General features: G+C 42.7%; 1 protein-coding gene across 1 annotated transcript in view; it reads right to left on the reverse strand.

Moving 5' to 3' along the window:
* The window catches only part of LOC115648135 (protein eva-1 homolog C-like), a 315,587-nt gene that overhangs the window by 185,859 nt on the left and 108,841 nt on the right, over nucleotides 1–20,887 (reverse strand). The window contains exon 2 of the mRNA XM_030555305.1: nucleotides 15,043–15,257. Within this exon, the coding sequence (XP_030411165.1) occupies nucleotides 15,043–15,257 (215 nt within the window). The remainder of the gene's footprint in view (nucleotides 1–15,042; nucleotides 15,258–20,887) is intronic.

Consider the following 20,887-nt stretch of genomic DNA (forward strand, 5'->3'; position numbering starts at 1 on the left):
ATGCCTCTGATTAATCTCGCTCCAATGACCCAGCTCTTAATGTGAGAGCTGCTGCAAGATCAAAATCAGGTCTTTCCAGTGGGTACGGAGAAGCTACACACTTGATAAACTTCATTGTGCTCTCTAACGGGAGTGGAGGGGGAAGGGGTTCCTTATTAAATGAAATCAAAGTTTAAAAAGAAACTCAATTGGGTCACTGCAAGAAGGTGTTTAAAAACCCACCCCCTACACATACACACTTCTTTATCTCTTCGTGATATTCATCAAGAATTACTTGCCTTGAGCATCATTCATTTTATATACACCACCACTGAGTTTAACACCTCGGGGCAAACCTATTCCTGTTTTAAATCTATTGCAGTCAATGGAGCTAACACACCCAGGGTGACATCCTGACCCCACTGAAGTCAATGGTAAAACTCCCATTGACGTCAATAGGGCCAGGATTTCACCCCAAGGCTGCTCTATTTATAACATCCTTCATCAGAGAGGCACAAGGATGACTCTAGAACAATGGTTTTCAAACTTTTTTTCTGGCCACCAGTTCAAGAAAATTGTTGATGCCCGCAACCCAACGGAGCTGGGGATGAGGGGTTTGGGGTGTGGGAGAGGGCTCGGGGCTGGGGCAGAGGGTTGGGGTGTGGAGGTGAGGGCTGTGGAGTGGGGCTATGAATGAGGGGTTCAGGATGTGGGAGGGGGCTCTGGCCTGGGGCAGGGGATTGGGGTGCGGGAGGGGGTCAGGGTTCCAGGCTGGGGGTACAAGCTCTGGGGTGGGGCTGGGGATGAGGGGTTTGGAGTGCAGAAGAAGACTCTGGATTTGGTGGGGGCTCAGGGCTGGGGCAGGGGATTGGGCTCTGGGAGGGCTAGGGCTGGGGATGCAGGCTCAGAATGGGGCTAGGGATGAGGGGTTTTGGGTGCAGGAGGGGGCTCTGGGTTGAGGGGGCTCAGGACTGGGCAGGGGGTTGGGGCGCGGGCTTACCTTGGGCTTCTCTCAGTCAGCAGGGAGATTTCCTGCCTGTCCTGGCACCGCGACTGCGCTGCACCCTGGAAGCAGCCAGCAGCAGGTCCAGCTCCTAGGTGGAGGCATGCAAGATGCTCCAAGCAACTCTCGCCCACAGGCACTGCCCCTACCCCAGCTCCCATTGGCTGGGAGTGCTGAGCAGGTGCTTGGGGCAGGGGCAGCGTGCAGAGACCTGTGGCGCCCCCACCTAGAGGCCAGACCTGCTGCAGGCCGCTTCTGGGGCACAGCACACTGTCAGAACAGGTAGGGACAAGCCTGCCTTAGCTGGGCAGCACCGCTGACCGGACTTAATGGGCCGGTCGGTGGTGCTGACTGGAGCCACCACAACCCAGTGCCTCACATTCCACGACCCAGTATGAGGTCACAACCCGCAGTTTGAAAACTACTGCTCTAAAACATGCATCACTCCTGCCAACAGGGAAGGCCCACACTAAATGATGTTTCAAGTAGCATGGCATTGAGACACAGCAATCAAAAGAGTTAGATGCATTCTTAAATTAGAGATATGTGAATTCATCATGAAGACAGGCATAAATATTTAATAGGAGTATTACACAGTGCATCAGTATCTTAAAATATATATTAGGTGAAAGCCTGTGCTGTCGTATGGATGTGATTCACAGTAAAGTGTAAAAAAGCCGAAAATGGCTGAGAACTTAAAAATTGCATGGTAACAGACCAAGAATCCCAGTGAAGATTCAAACTTGTGATATTCTGAATGAAAAGTGTTCTCAGCCATGCTTGCAGCTGTTTCCATCACTTCACACTGATTTGGCCAACATTCTTGGCTTCAGAGTGACAATCCTGGAATCTTATTCTATAGCTATACAAGCTTTATTGGGCAAAATTCAGTCCTAGTGTAAGTGGGTGTAACCCCACTGAAATCAGTGGAGTTACACATAGCTGCACCACCACATTTTCGAGTCATCTACCTACCTAGGCCACAGGATTTGCAATTAAAAGTAACAAATGACACAGCCTTCATTCTGTCTGCACTACCCATTGATACAAAGGGTGGAGTATCCAGGTTCCCTCTCTTAAATGGTCGGGAGAATCGGTTATTTCATTTGGTTATTCCTACAATTGGGTTTCATACTATTTTAAATATAGTTGATTTTTTTGGTATGAATTTATACATTATTGTAAAATCATAATGTTAATATTTTTTTAAATTGTAATTTAAACAAAAGTTTCAGATTTAAAAGAAAAAAATTTAAATAACCCTGAACAATGCGCATAAAGAAATAATGGTCACAAAGGACCTCCCAGATCTTAATGCAAATCAGTGAGGTTCATAGAGTCAGAGGATTGTGATAGGAGTTGTGTGGGAAAGTAGAGCAAATTACAGACAAGGGCGGGAAAAGGAGGACTAATCAAGGAAGCACTATCTCTGTAGATTGGACATGCGGTGCCTGTCTGAGGCAATATCAAGCAACTGCTATAATCAGACCTCTGTACCGAGCACCAACTCAACTTGCCATGTGACTGGTAGCCCACCATTATTAATTATTATTATTATTATTATTATTGTATAGCGATAGCAGCTATAGACTGTTATCAGGAATCAGAGACCTATTGTGCTAGGCATTGTACACATAAAACAGAAAGGTAGGCCTTGCTCCAAAGAGTTTACAATCTATGTAAATGTACAGATTGTACTTACTTACCATCTAAGTAAAGGGCAATGTTATGCTGTACTGTCTGAGAACATGTATGGGCATGCACCTTTCTGTCACATGCTGTCTAAACATACCAGGGTGAAATTAACATGGCCTGGGAGCAAGATTAAGATGGAATGAATCCCCAGGTATTAATTCAGATGTGAAGCACTCAAGAAGGAATATGTTTGGCAGGTTGTAGGGGAATGGATTGATAAACATCTACTACAAATACTGACTTATACTGACTTGGCATTAAGGGTGAGGGACTCAATAACAAAATGTATTAAAGGTGTCGTCTTCAAAGGAAGAAGACAGGTTACTGATGAAAATATAAATGAGAATATAACTTGGGAGTCATGGGATTACAGGAAGGGAATGTTTAAAATGCACAGCAGAAGAAAAATCACTGGCAGAGACCCATGATGCTGTCAAACACTTTCCCATGGGAGTGATGGACGCCCCAGCACTTGGAACTCTTACACCTCGACTGGACAATGCACTAATGCATGTATTCTGGGGAACAATCTCGCACCAGCTGGCGGGATGGCCGAAATAGAAATTGGAGACACAAATGATCCATCACCTTGTGGCATGCAATCAGACTGCTTTGAAGAGCGATTTCAGTGAAGCTAAAGATTTCATGGATAAGGCAATTTAGAGACTAAATAGGCAGATATTCACCACTGCTTCTGCACAGAGGTAGTATCAAACATTTTTGCCACTTACAAATATTTAACATGTTATATACATGGTGGGGGAGCTATACTTACATTCCCAACATAATGCAGCCTGGGCACTGTACATGCGATAAATTGCATCAGTTCTGTGATTTTAGGCTGAATTTGGAAATTACTATAACTTCTTCAGAGCATATGCTCATTGATCATGATACTAGCCTTTGTAAAGCAGCTAGCATCATGTGTTTTAAGTGCTGCCTCACAGCTCCTTTTAAAGCCCTGGAACATTAAAGCTCACTGAAGATTTCTGTATGTGCAGAGGCTGAAATAGAAACCCTTCACGGAAATAGCACATAAACCACTGTAACATATTAATGTATTATACCAAGATGGAGATTGGTCCAGTGGTCACATGACTGGGACGGAGTAGCTCTGGGTTCTACTCCCAGCTCTAGTGCTGACCTGCTGTGTGGCCTTGTGCAAGTCATTTCCCCTTTCTGTGTCTTTGTTTCCCTCACTTCCTTTGGATTCTGTGTTTAGACTGTCCCAGTTTCAGAGCAGGTGTTTGTACTGCACCTAGCACAATGGGGCCCCCAGTATCTGTTGAGGCCTCCAGATGCTAATGTAACATAAAAATAAATTATAATAAACTTCTTGAGATGAAGACGATGGTAGCAGAGGAGCCTGATACAAGAGTCACAGCACTCAGCTCGCTAGGAAATTTGGATCATTTGAATTACATTTGTTTTCACTCCCTATTTCACTTTCTCTGAGGCTCATGAAAAAACGTTTGGGGAAAAACAGCTTCCATCCCCATCACCCTATGATCAACATTTGCCTCCTGGTTCAGAAGCTGTGCGGCTGCTGAAAAGCTTATCTGATCTTCCCACCAGCGGAAGAGTCATATCACTGCCCTTGCTTCATATTATTAAAACCTTGCCAGTGAAGGGAAACAACATCTCAGGGAATTCTGTGGTTAAAATGCAAGGAATCCACTCCCTTTTGTATGACTGCCTCCTGCGCTGGTAGAACAGCAGCAGAATATGGTGACAGAGAAAGTGTCATGTATCTCACTTAAAGGACAAAGGGAAATACCACCTCAGCAGCCTTCGTGATCCATGTCACTGATCATCCTTGGGAGAGGTGAAATAGACACAAACTAAACACAGAAGAAATGCCAAGTGTTCTTTCCCCAAAAGCTAACTAATGTTTCTAATGAGAGAAGTATGATTCATCTCCAGAGCACATGGTTTTCTTTTCAGGCACATTATTCACGAGGCTGAATTTCGCTCCCCCAAGGTGCAGTTCCCCTTGGTTTCAGTTGGAGCTATGCATGCATGTCTGAGGGCAGAATTTAGCCTGCATTCTACTTGACAAATGTGTAGAAGCTGAAACGCAACACCTCTACAGTGCCTTTTATTTTCCTGATAACAAGGTTTTTATTCTCTGTCACCTTGTTAATAGGAGGATATTGCAGATAACAACTTGGCATGAGGCATAATCTATGTATATGATAACAAGCGATGTCACACATTGTAAATTCTCTTCCACACAAGCCTGGAGTTATGTTTAATGCTGTAAATTAATAACATCAGGAATCAAGTATCAGAGGGGTAGCCGTGTTAGTCTGGATCTGCAAAAGCAGCAAAGAATCCTGTGGCACCTTACAGAGTAACAGACATTTTGGAGCATGAGCTTTCGTGGGTGAATACCCACTTCGTCAGATGCATGTAGTGGAAATTTCCAGGGGCAGGTATATATATGCAGGCAAGCTAGAGATAATGAGGTAGTTCAATCAGGGAGCATGAGGCCCTGTTTAGCAGTTGAGGTGTGAAAACCAAGGGAGGAGAAACTGGTTTTGTAATTGGCAAGCCATTCACAGTCTTTGTTTAATCCTGAGCTGATGGTATCAAATTTGCAGATGAACTGAAGCTCAGCAGTTTCTCTTTGAAGTCTGGTCCTGAAGTTTTTTTGCTGCAGGATGGCCACCTTAAGGTCTGCTATAGTGTGGCCAGGGAGGTTGAAGTGTTATCCTACAGGTTTTTGTATATTGCCATTCCTAATATCTGATTTGTGTCCGTTTATCCTTTTCCGTAGCAACTGTCCAGTTTGGCCGATGTACATAGCAGAGGGGCATTGCTGGCATATGATGGCGTATATTACATTGGTGGACATGCAGGTGAATGAACCAGTGATGGTATGGCTGATCTGGTTAGGTCCTGTGATGGTGTCACTGGTGTAGATATGTGGGCAGAGTTGGCATCAAGGTTTGTTGCATGGATTGGTTCCTGAGCTAGAGTTCCTATGGTGCAGTGTGCAGTTACTGGTGAGGATATGTTTCAGGTTGGCAGGTTGCCTGTGGGCGAGGACTGGCCTGCCACCCAAGGCCTGTGAAAGTGTGGGATCATTGTCCAGGATCGGATGTAGATCCCTGATGATGCGCTGGAGAGGGTTTAGCTGGGGACTGTATGTGATGGCCAGTGGAGTCCTGTTGGTTTCTTTCTTGGGTTTGTCTTGCAGTAGGAGGCTTCTGGGTACACGTCTGGCTCTGTTGATCTGTTTCTTTATTTCCTCGTGCGGGTATTGTAGTTTTGAGAATGCTTGGTGGAGATTTTGTAGGTGTTGGTCTCTGTCTGAGGGGTTAGAGCAGATGTGGTTGTACCTCAGTGCTTGGCTGTAGACAATGGATCGTGTGATGTGCCCGGGATGGAAGCTGGAGGCATGAAGGTAGGCATAGCGGTCGGTAGGTTTTCGGTATAAGGTGGTGGTAATGTGACCATCACTTATTTGTACCGTGGTGTCTAGGAAGTGGACCTCCCGTGTAGATTGGTCCAGGCTGAGGTTGATGGTGGGCTGGAGGCTGTTGAAATCGTGGTGGAATTTTTCCAGAGACTCCTTCCCCTGGGTCCAGATGATGAAGATGTCATCAATGTAGCGTAGGTAGAGAAGGGGCGTGAGTGGACAAGAGCTGAGGAAGCGTTGTTCCAGGTCGGCCATAAAAATATTGGCATATTGTGGGGCCATGCAGGTGCCCACAGTGGTGCCACTGATCTGGAGATAAACCTCCATGCAACAAACCTCGATGCCAACTCTGCGCACATATCTGCACCAGCGACACCATCACAGGACCTAACCAGATCAGCCACACTATCACTGGTTCATTCACCTCCATGTCCACCAATGTAATATACGCCATCATATGCCAGCAATGCCCCTCTGCTATGTACATCGGCCAAACTGGACAGTCGCTACGGAAAAGGATAAACGGACACAAATCAGATATTAGGAATGGCAATATACAAAAACCTGTAGGATAACACTTCAACCTCCCTGGCCACACTATAGCAGACCTTAAGGTGGCCATCCTGCAGCAAAAAAACTTCAGGACCAGACTTCAAAGAGAAACTGCTGAGCTTCGGTTCATCTGCAAATTTGATACCATCAGCTCAGGATTAAACAAAGACTGTGAATGGCTTGCCAATTACAAAACCAGTTTCTCCTCCCTTGGTTTTCACACCTCAACTGCTAAACAGGGCTTCATGCTCCCTGATTGAACTACCTCATTATCTCTAGCTTGCCTGCATATATATACCTGCCCCTGGAAATTTCCACTACATGCATCTGACGAAGTGGGTATTCACCGAAAGCTCATGCTCCAAAATGTCTGTTACTCTATAAGGTGCCACAGGATTCTTTGCTGCTTTTACAACATCAGGAATGTTGATTCAGGAACATGGAGTTACTGAAACATTTATAAATGTATCAAGAATCCCATATCATTTCAAGCTTCATCCTCTGACTCTTCTCGTTATGTATTTTAATTTAAATCTATCTCACATATTTTGCAAGTAAAATTCATGCACTTTGGCCTTGGCCAATACTTTTATGGGGCTTTTAATTACACTTATTTGTTTCTGATTGGGCCACACAAACTTCCAGCAGTTATATTGCTCCTTCTGTGCTAGTGCAAAGACTAATGTGTGCCTATGCATAAACATTGATATTTTATGTAACGCACACAATGGACCAAAACTGCAAACTTTGGCTCCAGACCTGAACTTTCCCATAATCTGGGAGTGTTCAGATCCAGGACTTTGGTTTTGGCTACAGTCTAATACGCAGACATACAAACACACACACTCACGTGGCTAGGGTTGTTTTTGCATGCTATAGTAGGGGAGGGAAGTTACATTTTAATGAACTCTTTTTGTTCATAAATAGTAGTAGCCAAAGGCCACAGTCAGATTTGGGATGCTGTTGTGCTAAGAGCTATAAAGACAAATACAATGATACAGTCTCTGCCTCCAGGAGCTTACAATTTGCCTTGTAAATATTACTGGAGATATCTGAATGAATGAGGTGAGAACACAGCAATTTTTTAATGAAGGCAAAGCCCTTACATAGCTGTGCTTGTGTCCCCCTTCTGCCTCCATAAACTCACAACTCACAGCCCCTTTTCCCACAAAATCCCATCACCATTTATTTTCATCTGAAATCTCCCCAAATAATCTAAAAATGGTTCTGAACAAAAATGGGCCATCAAACAATCCACCTGAGATTGCTGAAGGAGGCTGAATTCTTTCCTGCCACTAACAGAATCTGGAAACAGATACTGGGCCACAAACCATGGTAGATGTCCCTTATGGGGGAACTTCCATTGTGAGAAACATTGGTGCATAGTGGCCACACTCTACCACTTACAGTGTGGAGAATATTGTAATAATTGGGCCTATGAATTTACCCTAACCATGACCTCCGCTGTGAGAAGTGAGTGAAAATTCATAAAATGTCACAATAACTTATAACCATAAATGTGGATGGGAAAAAATGCGAAAGGGGGACAGAATGACCAAATTAGTCCATACAAAGAACTGGCTGATAAAACTCAAGGACTGTGTTAAGATCATTCTCTGGTAAACAAGAGGAGTGTGGAACTGGAAGTCAATTGACCAATATTGGTGAGTTAGAAATCAAACCTAACTGGTGAACAATATAATGAGATATGGGCTCTTACACTCATCATTCCTTTTGGGGTACTTAGAAGACTTTGTGGAGAGGAATAAAACTAACTACAACTGCTGGCTGGGAGACAGATGGACAGGAAAGAGCAAGCTTCACAATCATGATCATCACCCTACCATCTCCTGGAAAGCCAGGGTCCACTGTTGTACCACTACACCTTTGTTGTCCTAATTCTGAGAGATGGCATGACCAGGCTGAGGCAGATGATATCACCACCTCCATCAGCTTTGGCTAAATTCTGAACACCATCTGGGATAAGAAACTTTGTCTCCACTTCTCCTCTCCTCCTCCTGTGTATGCTTTTCCTTCCCCAGCTTATTTATTCGCTTTCCTAATCCTCTCCTTAAGTTTTTCCTTCTGTCTACTAAGAGTCTGTATTAGCTGGCCAAGACTGTCCTTTTACAACACAGCTGTAAGCCTGTGGCCAGAAAGAGGAAAGCAATGCCCTAACCAGCCCAATGCTGGTATAAGTTTGCCAGAGTGGCTGATAAGACTGTGTGCTGGGCCTGTGTTTCTCCAGTTGCCAGTAAGAGTCAGAACCAGAGACAGAAGCTGCATTTTCTATCTTTGCTCTTCTTTTCTCTCCCCTTTTGTGTGTTTATAAATAAATAAATAATTGGAGATATACCACTCTCCTAGAACTGGAAGGGATCTTGAAAGGTCATTGAGTCCAGCCCCGTGCCTTCACTAGCAGGACCAATTTTTGCCCCAGATCCCTAAATGGCCCCCTCAAGGATTGAATTCACAACCCTAGGTTTAGCAGGCCAATGCTCAAACCACTGAGCTATCCCTCCCCCCAAGGTGATGTCTTGTTATCTAGGAACAACTACAGCAACAATAACAGCTTCAGTCCATCTCAGCTAACTTCTCTTTTCTGCCCCCAAAATGGACAGTTACCACCATCTTTAATCCCATCTAAAAGACCACCAGCCAGGGTTATTCTCCTTTTAAAAAACTCTCTACCACTAAAGGAAAAGGGAATAAGGGATATTATTAAAATGAAAACTTTGCTTAATATTTACATTTCAAATGCTTTAACTGTTTTTCTTTCTTCCTGTACCTATAATTGAAGGTTTAAAAGATGTTTAATGATGTGTTTGCCATGGAACGAAGCAGGCTGAGACTTTAAAACCCTGCACCATATTGACTGTTTACTGTGGTATCATGACAGATCATGTTGCTACCTAGAACTCTCTGGGCCCACTTATTCCATCTTCTAAGACAACACAACAGGAGTCAGAAAGGACCAACAAAACTCAAAAAGAGCCCCGGGCTCAAAGGCACCCTGAGGGCATGGAGGTCTTGGAGACTGGTCAGAAACTGCACTGACATGGCAGCCCTCTCAGGAAACTTGTGGAGCTATGGTGGGTTTTAAAGTTGCCCCTCCTTTACCAGTGGTGGATCTGTGTAACTTGGGCTCCTCTGTGCCTGAAGTTGTAACGGCTCATGCTTTCAGCTCTGGAGGTCCCTTGTTCAGTAACGCTGGATGATCTTCATGTGGGCCACTAATCCCTCATGTGAGAATTGCATTAGTGGTTCAAGGAGGAAAAAGTAATACCACCCCCTACACCTGCTCTCCAGAATCGAGTCCAGAAATCTGAAAAACTGTCACAAGAAGAGTGACCTAGAACTTGTCAGCTACATTTCAATGGTGGATATAAAATTAAGGAACAGTTATGGCCAAAGGTTCAGAAATAGGTGTGACTGATGGCTGGTATCTTGGTCAACACTCAGGTTTGAATCATGGAACTACAGAACCATGAGTCATTACAGCTTGATCTAAAGAGCCAGACTCTGTAGCAGGAGACTGTAACTGACTCACATCCTCTGTAGATTGGACAGAAGGAGCCACATAACATGAATTGATCAGTGGGTTACATAGATACCTATATTGTCAAAGCAAAATATGGGTATAGTAAACCCATCACTCAAGACTAAAGCTGGGCAAATTGCTTTTTTTTTTTGGCGAATACTTTATTTGCTGAAAAATGCAATTTCGGTTTACCGAAACTGTTCACAAATTCAGGAAGAATTCGGCTAATAGTTTTGTCTGGAAAAAACTGGGGAGGAAGGGAAATCCCAAAAAGTTGAAATGTTTCAATTCAACATTTTCTAAATGAAACATTTTCACTTTTTATTTCAAAACGACATTTGGTTTTGAAGTTTATCTAGATTTAACATAAAAAAACCATTTAAAAATGAAACAAAACATTCTATTTTGGAGCATATTAAATGTTTCAATCAATCAATCCATCAGAAAATAAATATTTAGGTTTTTTCGTTTCACCAAGAAAAAACAAAAAATTTGCTGGTTGACCCAATTACAGGTCGACCCAAAATACATTTTTTTTGGTTCAGCCACCAATCCAAAAAAAATATCTGCCAGCTCTGCTCAGGACTATGCAGTGGTAACTACACAGGCGTGTGCAAAAAAGAGTTCTTCCAACCATAGAACTTTGCATTTGCTGCACACAATTACTATTGGTGATCAGCGGTATCTATTCTGTGGGGACAATTCAGACTTTTATATTTAATACTCTGACGCTTAATGTTTCAGGATTCTGACTGCCTCTTCCACTTACTCATAAGCAGGAAAAGAGATGGCCAGGAGGCACAATAAACAGGACACAGCTGTTGAATCATACTTTTGGCCCCCTGCAAAACTTAATAGTTCCAACAGCCTGGGACCCCTGCAGAGCCAAGGAGGAGACGCTGCATGTATTCGTATTCTGCATCCACCACCATAGTGCCTGAGTACATTCCTGACTGGCACCTGGACACTGATTTCTTATCTCCCTATCAGGAATAATCTACGTGGAATTTCGGAAGCGACAGAATACAAGCCAGTGTTAGTGGCTGGCTTGCACCACTACTGTACTGGCCACTGCCACAGAGTAAAATAGGTCCAAAGTTGGCCCAAAAGGGGAAGGATTGGGTGGTCATTTTCCACACTGCAACATCTGAAAAATGCAACAGCTGCTTTAAGAAAAATGACAGAAACTTTTCTGATTTTCCTCCAGATGGTCCTGCAATGAATCTGAAACTACTTGTATTAAAATCCCAGGAACCCTAACATGAGCGGTAGCTGTTTGAAAATGCACCACAAATCTGAGAACAGACAAATAGTGTCAGATTTTCTAAACAACTTTAATCTGTTCTTTGACCTACCCCATTCATACATTTTGGCCCAGCAGCTCAGTAGAGACCCAGTCACTTCACTTTGAGACGGAAAGCCCAGTATGAATGGCCCTTTATTGCTTGCCATTCAAAGTCTTTATGCATTTAGAAATCTCACATCGAATCTGACTTCACTATATTAGAATAAAAGAACTCTGTAGCTTCGGGTCACTGACATGATGTTTCAGACAGGCATTCCCATGTGGCGTACATTTTGTTTCAAATGAAAACAAGTGCTGATAGCAAGGAGTTCTGGCACTTGACCCCAAGGACTAGGCTAGAAGTCTGGATTAACAGTGGTAAATCTCAGTGTAATCAACTTAAGCCTTTTCCTTTTTATCACAGACAAGGCTTCCAAACTGTACTTCTTGGTGGTGGGGCTCTTTTAAATGGGAACTAAATGTAACTCCTCAATACATAGGGATTCCCTTGTACTGACGGATGTTAACTCCCCAAGCTCCTCTCTTCCAGAGAGACAGATTTCTGCAATCTGGGCTTGATTAGATCTAGTGATTTAATTGTGAAGAATCCTGATTAAGCTGAATTTTTGTAATTACTATCAAACAGGATGCATACACAATGGCCCCATCTGTACTCTCTGTACAACTGAGTTTAAAAACCCAGGTAGTCAGCACTTCCAGTGAGTTTGCTGTAAGATATCCAGGGACTGAAATGGATGGAACTCATCCAGTGCATGAGGTGAGGAAGAGAGTGTTTTCCATGCATAGAAAGACAGCATGGAAGACGGTATGAGGACCAGGTTGAGAGAAGGGTTCAAGAGGCACCCTACAGGGCTGAGAGGAACACAGTTTGAAGGAGGATATCTATCTAAAGTACTTCTATGGTTTCCGTCTCCATAGTATCCAAACACCTCACAATCATTAACCCATGAAGTAAAGTGCTATTACCCACATTTTGCAGGTGGGGAACTGATGTACAGCGAGACTAAGTGACTTGCCCACAGTCACACAGGATGTCTGTGGCAGAGCACGGAATTGAAGTCAGGACTCCTTAGTCCCAGACTAGTGCTCTAAGTATACAAGCATCATTCCCTCTGAAGCACCCAACACTGACCACTGTTGGAAGACAGGATACTGGGTAGATAGACCATTGGTCTGACCCAGTATGGCCATTCTTATGTTCTTATGGATAAATAAAAAGAAATTAAATCTCAGTCACTTTGTAAACTCATCCTCTAAAGCAGTGGTTTTCAATCTGTGCTCCGCTGATCCCTAGGGGTCCACAGGGTCCGCGAAAGGTGGTTGTTACCGTAGAACAGTGGTTTTCACCTGGGAGTCTGCAAACTATGTCTAAGATTTCCAAAGAGGTCTGCACCTCCATTCAAAATTTTTAAGGGTCTGGAAATGAAAAAAGTTTGATAACCACTGACTTAGGGGATCCAGGATCAATGACTCAGTGCTCCACATGCACACACATACTACATGACTGACTACAGCACACACCGTTCTCATTCTAAAACCCAGAGGTACGCTTTCTGCTCTCAGAAGCACCATGGATGCCAATGGAACCTGACTGCAGGCAAAGGGCAGCGTTAGCCCACAGGGTGCAGGGTCAGAGGTGGAATCCCCATTACTGGAGGATTTTAAGAACAGGTTGGAGAAACAACTGTCAGGGATGGTTTGGGTTCATTTGACGCTGCCTCAGTGCACGGAGCTGGACTCGATGACTTCTCAAGGTCTCTTCCAGCCCTACATTTCTATGATCCCATGAGAACCCGGCCAGACACCTGAGATTGTCATTAAATCGCTCCTGCAAGCAAAGCCACAGCATTAAAAACTAAACATTATGTCTCTCCTCTTCTCTCGCTATTCCAGATCCTGGGGGGCTTCTTAAACATGCCACCTGCAGATAAGGGAAAGGACTAAATACATGTGTGTATCTATTGTGCATGCAAATGCAGCTTATTGAGCAGCTTTTGAAAAGTGTTGTTTGGCAACAAATAAATAAATAAAAGACATAGGTTGGCCTCAGCCAAAATCCTTTGTCTTTAATCTCCATATCCTCCTGCCCCCATAGCGTATCTGCCTGTGGCCCCCCTTGTTACAAGCTATCATCATCACATATGGGAAAGCCTCTCTTTACTGCAAATTCTGGCATGATGGCAGGAGACTCCCAGCCATTTGATATGCGGTATTAGTGTTACAAGAGCAAGTGCAAGTCTGTCGGCATGTCATTTTCTTACAAGGCACATGTTGCCCCACCACTTTATCTTCAGCATTTACCACTGACATGTAGGAGCAAAAGCACTCAGATCAGCTCTTTAAAATAAACTGTACATTTCTCTAAAAGTGCCTGGGTGCAGGAGATCCCACAATTAGCTGCCCTCTGGGGAAACTGGACATTTGCCAGATTAGAACAAAATGGTTCCTTGCACCATAGATGCATCATTCCTTTAAACCTCTTGTTCTGCTGTAACATTTATTACTAATTCTTATTGATTTATACCCATAAATATGCAGGGCACTTAACACAAATAAAAGTGCAGGTCTTTGCCCCCAAAAGCTTGCAATCCAAATCCCTGATGCTGGAAAGGCTGATGCATGTACTGAATGTAATGCTCATGAGTAGTCTCCACTGAAGTCAATAACATCAATCAGTGTAGGTTTCCACATCTGAATTTTTCCAGTCCTATTCAATGTACAAAGGGTTCTTTGATTTGTGGTAGTCATACAAGCTTAAAGAGAAGATACTGGTGGTAAGTTTCTTCCATATAAATGAGAGACTAAAATTAACTACTGTCACATGGGCAGAATTCCTTTTTATGATTAAGTTATCTCTGATGATTTACATTAGCTGAGAATTTGATCTTATGAGTACAGGAGAAAAAGTAAACCAAAGATTCTACCTGGATTTCAAGTCACTAAAATAAAACACCCTAAAACAAAATGTAAGTTAACCCTACAGGAAGTCCTGTCTACACTGAAAAACTACCATGTTGGGAGATCCAATTAAAAGGTAGTCCATCCCCCAAAACAGTTAAAACACAGTTTGGTCTTGTAATATATTTGTGTTTTAGCCACATTCCTGGACCATTAAAGTCAAAGGCTGTAGCAAAATTCAGAACATCCCAGTAAGACATAATTCAGTCCCTTCTACACTGCACGAACAAACTATTTATTAACAATTTCACAGAATATAAAGCCAGAAGGAACAACTGTGATCATTTACTCTGACCTCTGGAGTAACATCATAGGACTTCCCTCAATTCTGGTTTGAACTACAGCATATCTTTTAGAAAAACATCAGACCTTGATTTAAAGATTTTCCATGATGAAGAGTCCACCACAGTTCTTGGTAAACTGCTCCAATGGTTAATTACTCTCACAGTGTCAGATGGCCTATGTTACCCGGCATGCTAATTTTTAGAGCATAGATCTAAGTGGCATCAAGCACAAGACAGCTGCTGCGTGGCCTGGGAAAGATGAAACCAAGAATTAAAGAGATGCAGTTTAACATGCAATACCTGAAGGGAAGTACCAACTGAACAGGCTACATCTTCCTTAATTAAAGTTGCATAGGACTGTAGGTATCGGGAGGGACACATCTGATGACTTGGCACAATTCGGCCATAAAAGGAAGACTGGATGCTGATGGTGGTTCTGTGAGGGCATCTCAGGGAGACATATTCTCCATCGCAGGCATGGTCACTGTAATTCTTTAACACTCTTGATATAGAACCTGACAAAAAAAGAGATGACAAGAGCCATTAGCTTCCTGTCACTGATCATCAAACTTCGTTACACAGTGCTGCCACTAATTAACTAAAATCCAGCTAATTAACTCTCACTGCACTGCAGTCAAGTAGATTTTATCATCATCTTCCATTTCACAGCTGGGGAATGGACACAGAGATTAATTAACTTGCCCAAGGTCATTGAAAGTGTGCATGGCAGAACTGAGGTTACTATTCAGGAGTTCCAGGCCCCTAGTCCAGGAACCCACTAAATTGGGTTGTCTCTCTCAAAACCATATTTTAATTTCTTTGGTTGTTTGTCCCCTTTTAACAATTGGCATGAAAAGTTTGTTTTCTCCCTTCTTAGGTAGAGTTTCCAGGGTTTCTGGAAGGAAGCTGCTCCACAGAACCAAATCGTTCCCAAGGAGACATTACAACATCATATATCACAGTAAAAGCACTAAGAAGAACAGGTCATTTATCCATCAAACACCAGGGATGGAGTCTCATTAAAGTTACACTAAATGAAAGTGACTGAGAGGATCATCACAGAGAAGTTACCATGACAACATCTTCTGCATCCGTTACACTCAAGCTTCAGGGCTAAGCATTCTGGTACTGACCCAGAGAGGTGATACTTGGCCTCAGCCACCACTGAGATTGATGAGAGTTGTGGATGCTCAGTACTAGAGCTAGTCAAGGACACTTTCAACAATACAGTTTTTTTTGTTAGGAATTGCCAATTTCTCAAAATTGAAACTTTTTGCAGGAACATACCAATTTCAATTAGACTTTTGCTGGTAAATATTTCTCCCATTCAGGATGGACTCTTGTCAAAACCAGCATGAAAGACCCACCCCTGAATAGCCATGTGGTTAAAGCTACACATCCAGAACGTGGCAGAGCCAGGTTTGAGGACCTTCCTTGCTGATTCAGCCCAAGGACTCGAAGCCAGGTATCCCAAATCCTAGGCTGAGTGCCCTAGTCATCAGGCTGTTGGTTAATCGGGGTGGGTGTTTCTCTCTCTTTCTGATAAAAACTTGGAAAAGTCTGAGTTTCATCCTGATAAAGAAAACCCTGAAAATCTTCACAGGACGGCGGGGGGAGAACATTCCCCAGTTCTACCTGGTACCTCTCAAGATCAAACCCCATGTCAATACAGCTCTGCCTAATAAACTAGCCAGTGCTTGTCCTAAACATATTGGGAGCTTGCCAATTTTCAGAGTTTACCCTAGTCAACTGGAGGTGCTGTGTCTAGAAACCTGTGAAGGTTTACAGCCGTTGAAAGAGGGGACTGGGTTAGGATTCCTACCTGTACTGAGCTCTACCTTCCGCTACCTGTTTCTGGTGAGAACCATTCCCAATTTCTCAGCTGGCCCTCACAGAGAAAGCCATCATCTTCTACAGCCAACATCTGCCCCTCTCCCATCCCAAGTAGCAGCAGGGAGAAAGACTGTGCGTCTGCAACAGAGACTGGGTGCTGGCACTTCTGAGCATAGAACCCGAAACCTGCTCAAAGGGCAGGAGTCTGACTGGCTGTCCAGAAAACCAAAGCAATCCCATCCCCTTTTTTGTTTACTGATTTCCCTCTCCCTGCCCTTTTCTCTAACCTTTTCAGTGGTAACTGGATAAAGGTTAAAGAGGGGAGGGAGGGGCAAGGCAGAAGAAAAAACAAAAACATAGGAAGGAAGAGAAAAAAAAGTTTTGAAAATGTTCAAAACTGAAAAAAGATAGATTTCACACAAAAATAATGTAAACTATGATTTAGATGATCATAGCGGTCCCTTTTGTGCGAATTTCCCACAATCCCCCTTCCTTTTCAACTATAGAGCAGGCTAGACACGTGGGCAAGGGGGCCATCATGCTGAGGTCAGAGGTAATGAGCTGGGCACAAGATGCCCAGGACAAATATAATCCTCCTCAGGGACCTCAGAGTTAAAGCAACAATGTAGCTCGGCCCCACCATTTAGTTTTGATTATACGGTGTTGGATATTTCCTCCCTATCTTTTACTATTATTAAACAATCATACTGCCGTAACACCTCACAATATACTCTGAATAGCCCCTTTGCTCAAATCAACTTATTAATTTTCAAGCACCAGGGGCAAAATTTGCCTATAAAAAAAGAGGCTTCCTGGATGAAGCCCCAATGGCTGGAATAAGCTACCTGGCTGCAGAAGAGAGGCAAGAGCGCTGTTTAATTTTAAAGCATTTTTATTCCTAGTCTGGAAGCTCTGTTGGTGTAAAATGTACTGGATCTGCTCGATGCTGTCTCCTACTTCAGAGAGCAAGTGTCCTGCTCCATGGTGATTGCTTTGTCCTGATGCACGCTGGAGTCTGACGGATAGCTGCTCTCCTTCCAGTGATTCTTCTTCTTCTATGTCAATCAGATATGGCAAATTAATAATAAAACCAAAAATTTTAAAAATAAAATAAGTTTCCAAGTTATCAGTCCACCACGTTAGGACTTCTCTCTGCCTTCCTGTGTACTCAAGGGGAAAGGAAAGTGTTACCAGGAGGCAGTAAAGATTCCCCTTGCTTCAGGGATTTGTCTCTCAAAGCAGCCATCCCTCAGCATGTCTCCCGTGTCAATATATCTAGAATCAGGATGGCTTTCAATCCCCACAATTAGTGCAGATCACATGTTAGAGCAACTCATTACTCCCCTTTTCCTTTGGCAACAACAGAATAACATGAGTTCATTCAAGCTCAAGTTAATGAAAACTATTGAGCCCTTTGATGGTGACTGGCTAAGGACAACTAAAGCATGTTCTCGGAAGCATCTGGCACTGGCCACTGTCAGAGAGGGGATACTGGAATAGATGGACCACCCACCCATCTGTGTTCCCAAGCAGAGCAGAAAGGACTAGGTGTGTAGATAGTCATTATGCTCTCTCTCTTCCCCTCCCCCATGTGCCTAACCTACTCCTAATTCAGTGAAAGCACTTTTGAAAATGCAAATTTTTTCCTTATCCAGTGGCTCACTCTGCTGCATTCTGGGGTTATAGAATCATAGAATATCAGGGTTGGAAGGGACCTCAGGAGATCATCTAGTCCAACTCCCTGCTCAAAACAGGACAAACCCCCAGTTTTTTGTTTTGTTGATTTAGGAAAGTGAGCGTCTGAATTGATTTCCACATTAGCGTCAGGTTCTGGGCGGTGATGGGGTGATCTCTTCACCGATCACTGTGTAGAGACCTCAAACAGTGAGTGAGTTGCAGATGAATTGTTCATTGATTGAAATTTATAAAAACATGGCCCTTGTCAAGCATCTTGGGACTTCAGTGTTGCTTTAGATAACAAGATAATAGGCACACAAGATAAATAAAAAAGGTTCTCCTCTCTTTCCCCACTCAAGGCTGAGGAATCTCTTTTGGATATCTGCACTGGACCACTTTTTTTAGTCATACAGGATGACACAGTATCAAATATGTGTTAACTAGTGCACAGAATTTGGTGATAGGTAGATAAATACAGTCTAAAGAAATGTGAATGAAAAGATATTCATTCAATCCTCTTATCTATCTCCCTTGCCTGTTGCAGTGTAAATTACTAGTGTTCACTGCTCACTATCGACTGGAATATAAATGACAATCACAAATGTGCAACCTTCAAGATAAAAACAAAGTCAGTTACTCGCAGGGTTTTGTGAGTTGCTGATGGGAATATAGTTTATACAACCATTTTTTCTTTACTAGCCTGATGTTTTGTTGGGTTGAAAGAGGATCCCAGGCAATTCAAAAGAAAGAGGCTATTAAGATCTGTTGGCTTAACCAAGAGATTTTCAATTGTCTGAAACTCAAAAAAGAATCCTACAAAAAGTGAAAACTAGATCAAATTACAAAGGATGAGTATAAATACGTAACACAAGTATGTAGGGACAAAATTAGAAAGGCCAAGGCACAAAATGAGATTAAATTACGTAGAGACATAAAGGGTAACAAGAAAACATTCTATCAATACATTAGAAGCAAGATGACGACCAAAGACAGGGTAGGCCTGTTACTCAGTGGAGGGGGGGGGGAATAATAATAGAAAATGTGAAAATGGCAGAAGTGTTAAATGACTTTTTTGTTTCAGTTTTCACCAAAAAGGTTAGTAGCATTTGGACATCTAACATAGTGAACGCCATTGAAAATGAGGTAAGATCAGAGGCTAAAACAGGGAAGAACAAGTTAAAAATTACTTAGACATGGTAGATGTCTTCAAGTCACCAGGGCCTGATGAAATACACCGTAGAATACTCAAGGAGTTGACTGAGGAAGTATCTGAGCCATAAACAATTATCTTAGAAAAGTCATGACAGATCAGAGAAATTCTATGAGACTGGAAAAGGGCAAATATAGTGCCCATCTATAAAAAGGAAAATAAGGACAACCTGGGGAACTACAGACCAGTTAGCTTAACTTCAATACCTGGAAAGATAACAGAGCAAATAATTAAACAATCAATTTGCAAACACCTAGAAGATAATAAGGTGATAAGTAACAGTCAGCATGGATTTGTCAAGAACAAATCGTGTCAAACCAATCTAACACCCTGTCAAAAAAAAGCTAACAAACCTTGTGGATGGGGAGGCGTGAAGTGGTAGATGTGGTATATCTTGACTTTAGTAAGGCTTTTGATACTGTTTCGCATGACCTCATAAACAAACTAGGGAAATGCAACCGTAGATGGAACTACTATAAGGTGGGTGCAAAACTGGTTGAAAAACCGTTCCCAGAGGGTAGCTATCAGTGGTTCATAGTCAAGTTGGAAGGGTATATAGAATGGAGTCCCACAGTGATCAGCCCTGGGTCCCGTTCTGTTCAATATCTTCATCAATGATTTAGATAATGGCACAGAGAGTACACTTATAAAGATTGCAGATAATACCAAGCTGGGACGAGTTGCAAATGCTTTGGAGGACAGAATTAAAATTAAAAATGATCTGGACAAATTGGAGAAATAGTCTGAATAAATAGGATGTAATTCTATAAGACCAAATGCAAAGTACTCCACTTAGGAAGGAACAATTAGTTGCATGCACATGAAATGGGAAATGACTGCCTAGGAAGGAGTACTGAATAAAGGGATTTGCGGGTCATAGTAGATTACAAGTGAAATATGAATCAACAGTGTAACATTGTTCCAAAAAAAAAAAAAAAAAAGAGCGATCATCATTCTGGGATGTATTAGCAGGAGTGTTGTAAGCAAGACACGAGAAGTAATGTTTCTGCTCTACTCTGCGCTGATTAGGCCTCAACTGGAGTATTGTGTCTAGTTCTGGGTGCCACACTTCAGGAAAGATGTGAACAAATTAGAGAAAGTTCAGAAAAGAGCAACAAAAACAATTAAAGGCCTAGAAAACATGACCTATGAGGGAAGTTTGAAAAAACTGTGTTTGTTTAATCTGGAGAAGAAAACACTGAGAGGGGACATGATAAAGTTTTCAAGTACATAAAAGGCTGTTACAAGGAGGAGGGAGAAAAATTATTCTCCTTAACCTCTGAAGATAGGACAAGAAGTAATGGGCTTAATTGCAGCAAGGAAGGTTTAGGTTGGACATTAGGAAAAACTTCCTAACTGTTCAGATAGTTAAGCACTGAAGTAAATTACCCAAAGAGGTTGTAGAATCTCCATCATTGGAGATTT

The sequence above is a fragment of the Gopherus evgoodei genome, chromosome 3, assembly GCF_007399415.2.
Source record: "Gopherus evgoodei ecotype Sinaloan lineage chromosome 3, rGopEvg1_v1.p, whole genome shotgun sequence".
Lineage (NCBI taxonomy): Eukaryota > Metazoa > Chordata > Testudines > Testudinidae > Gopherus > Gopherus evgoodei.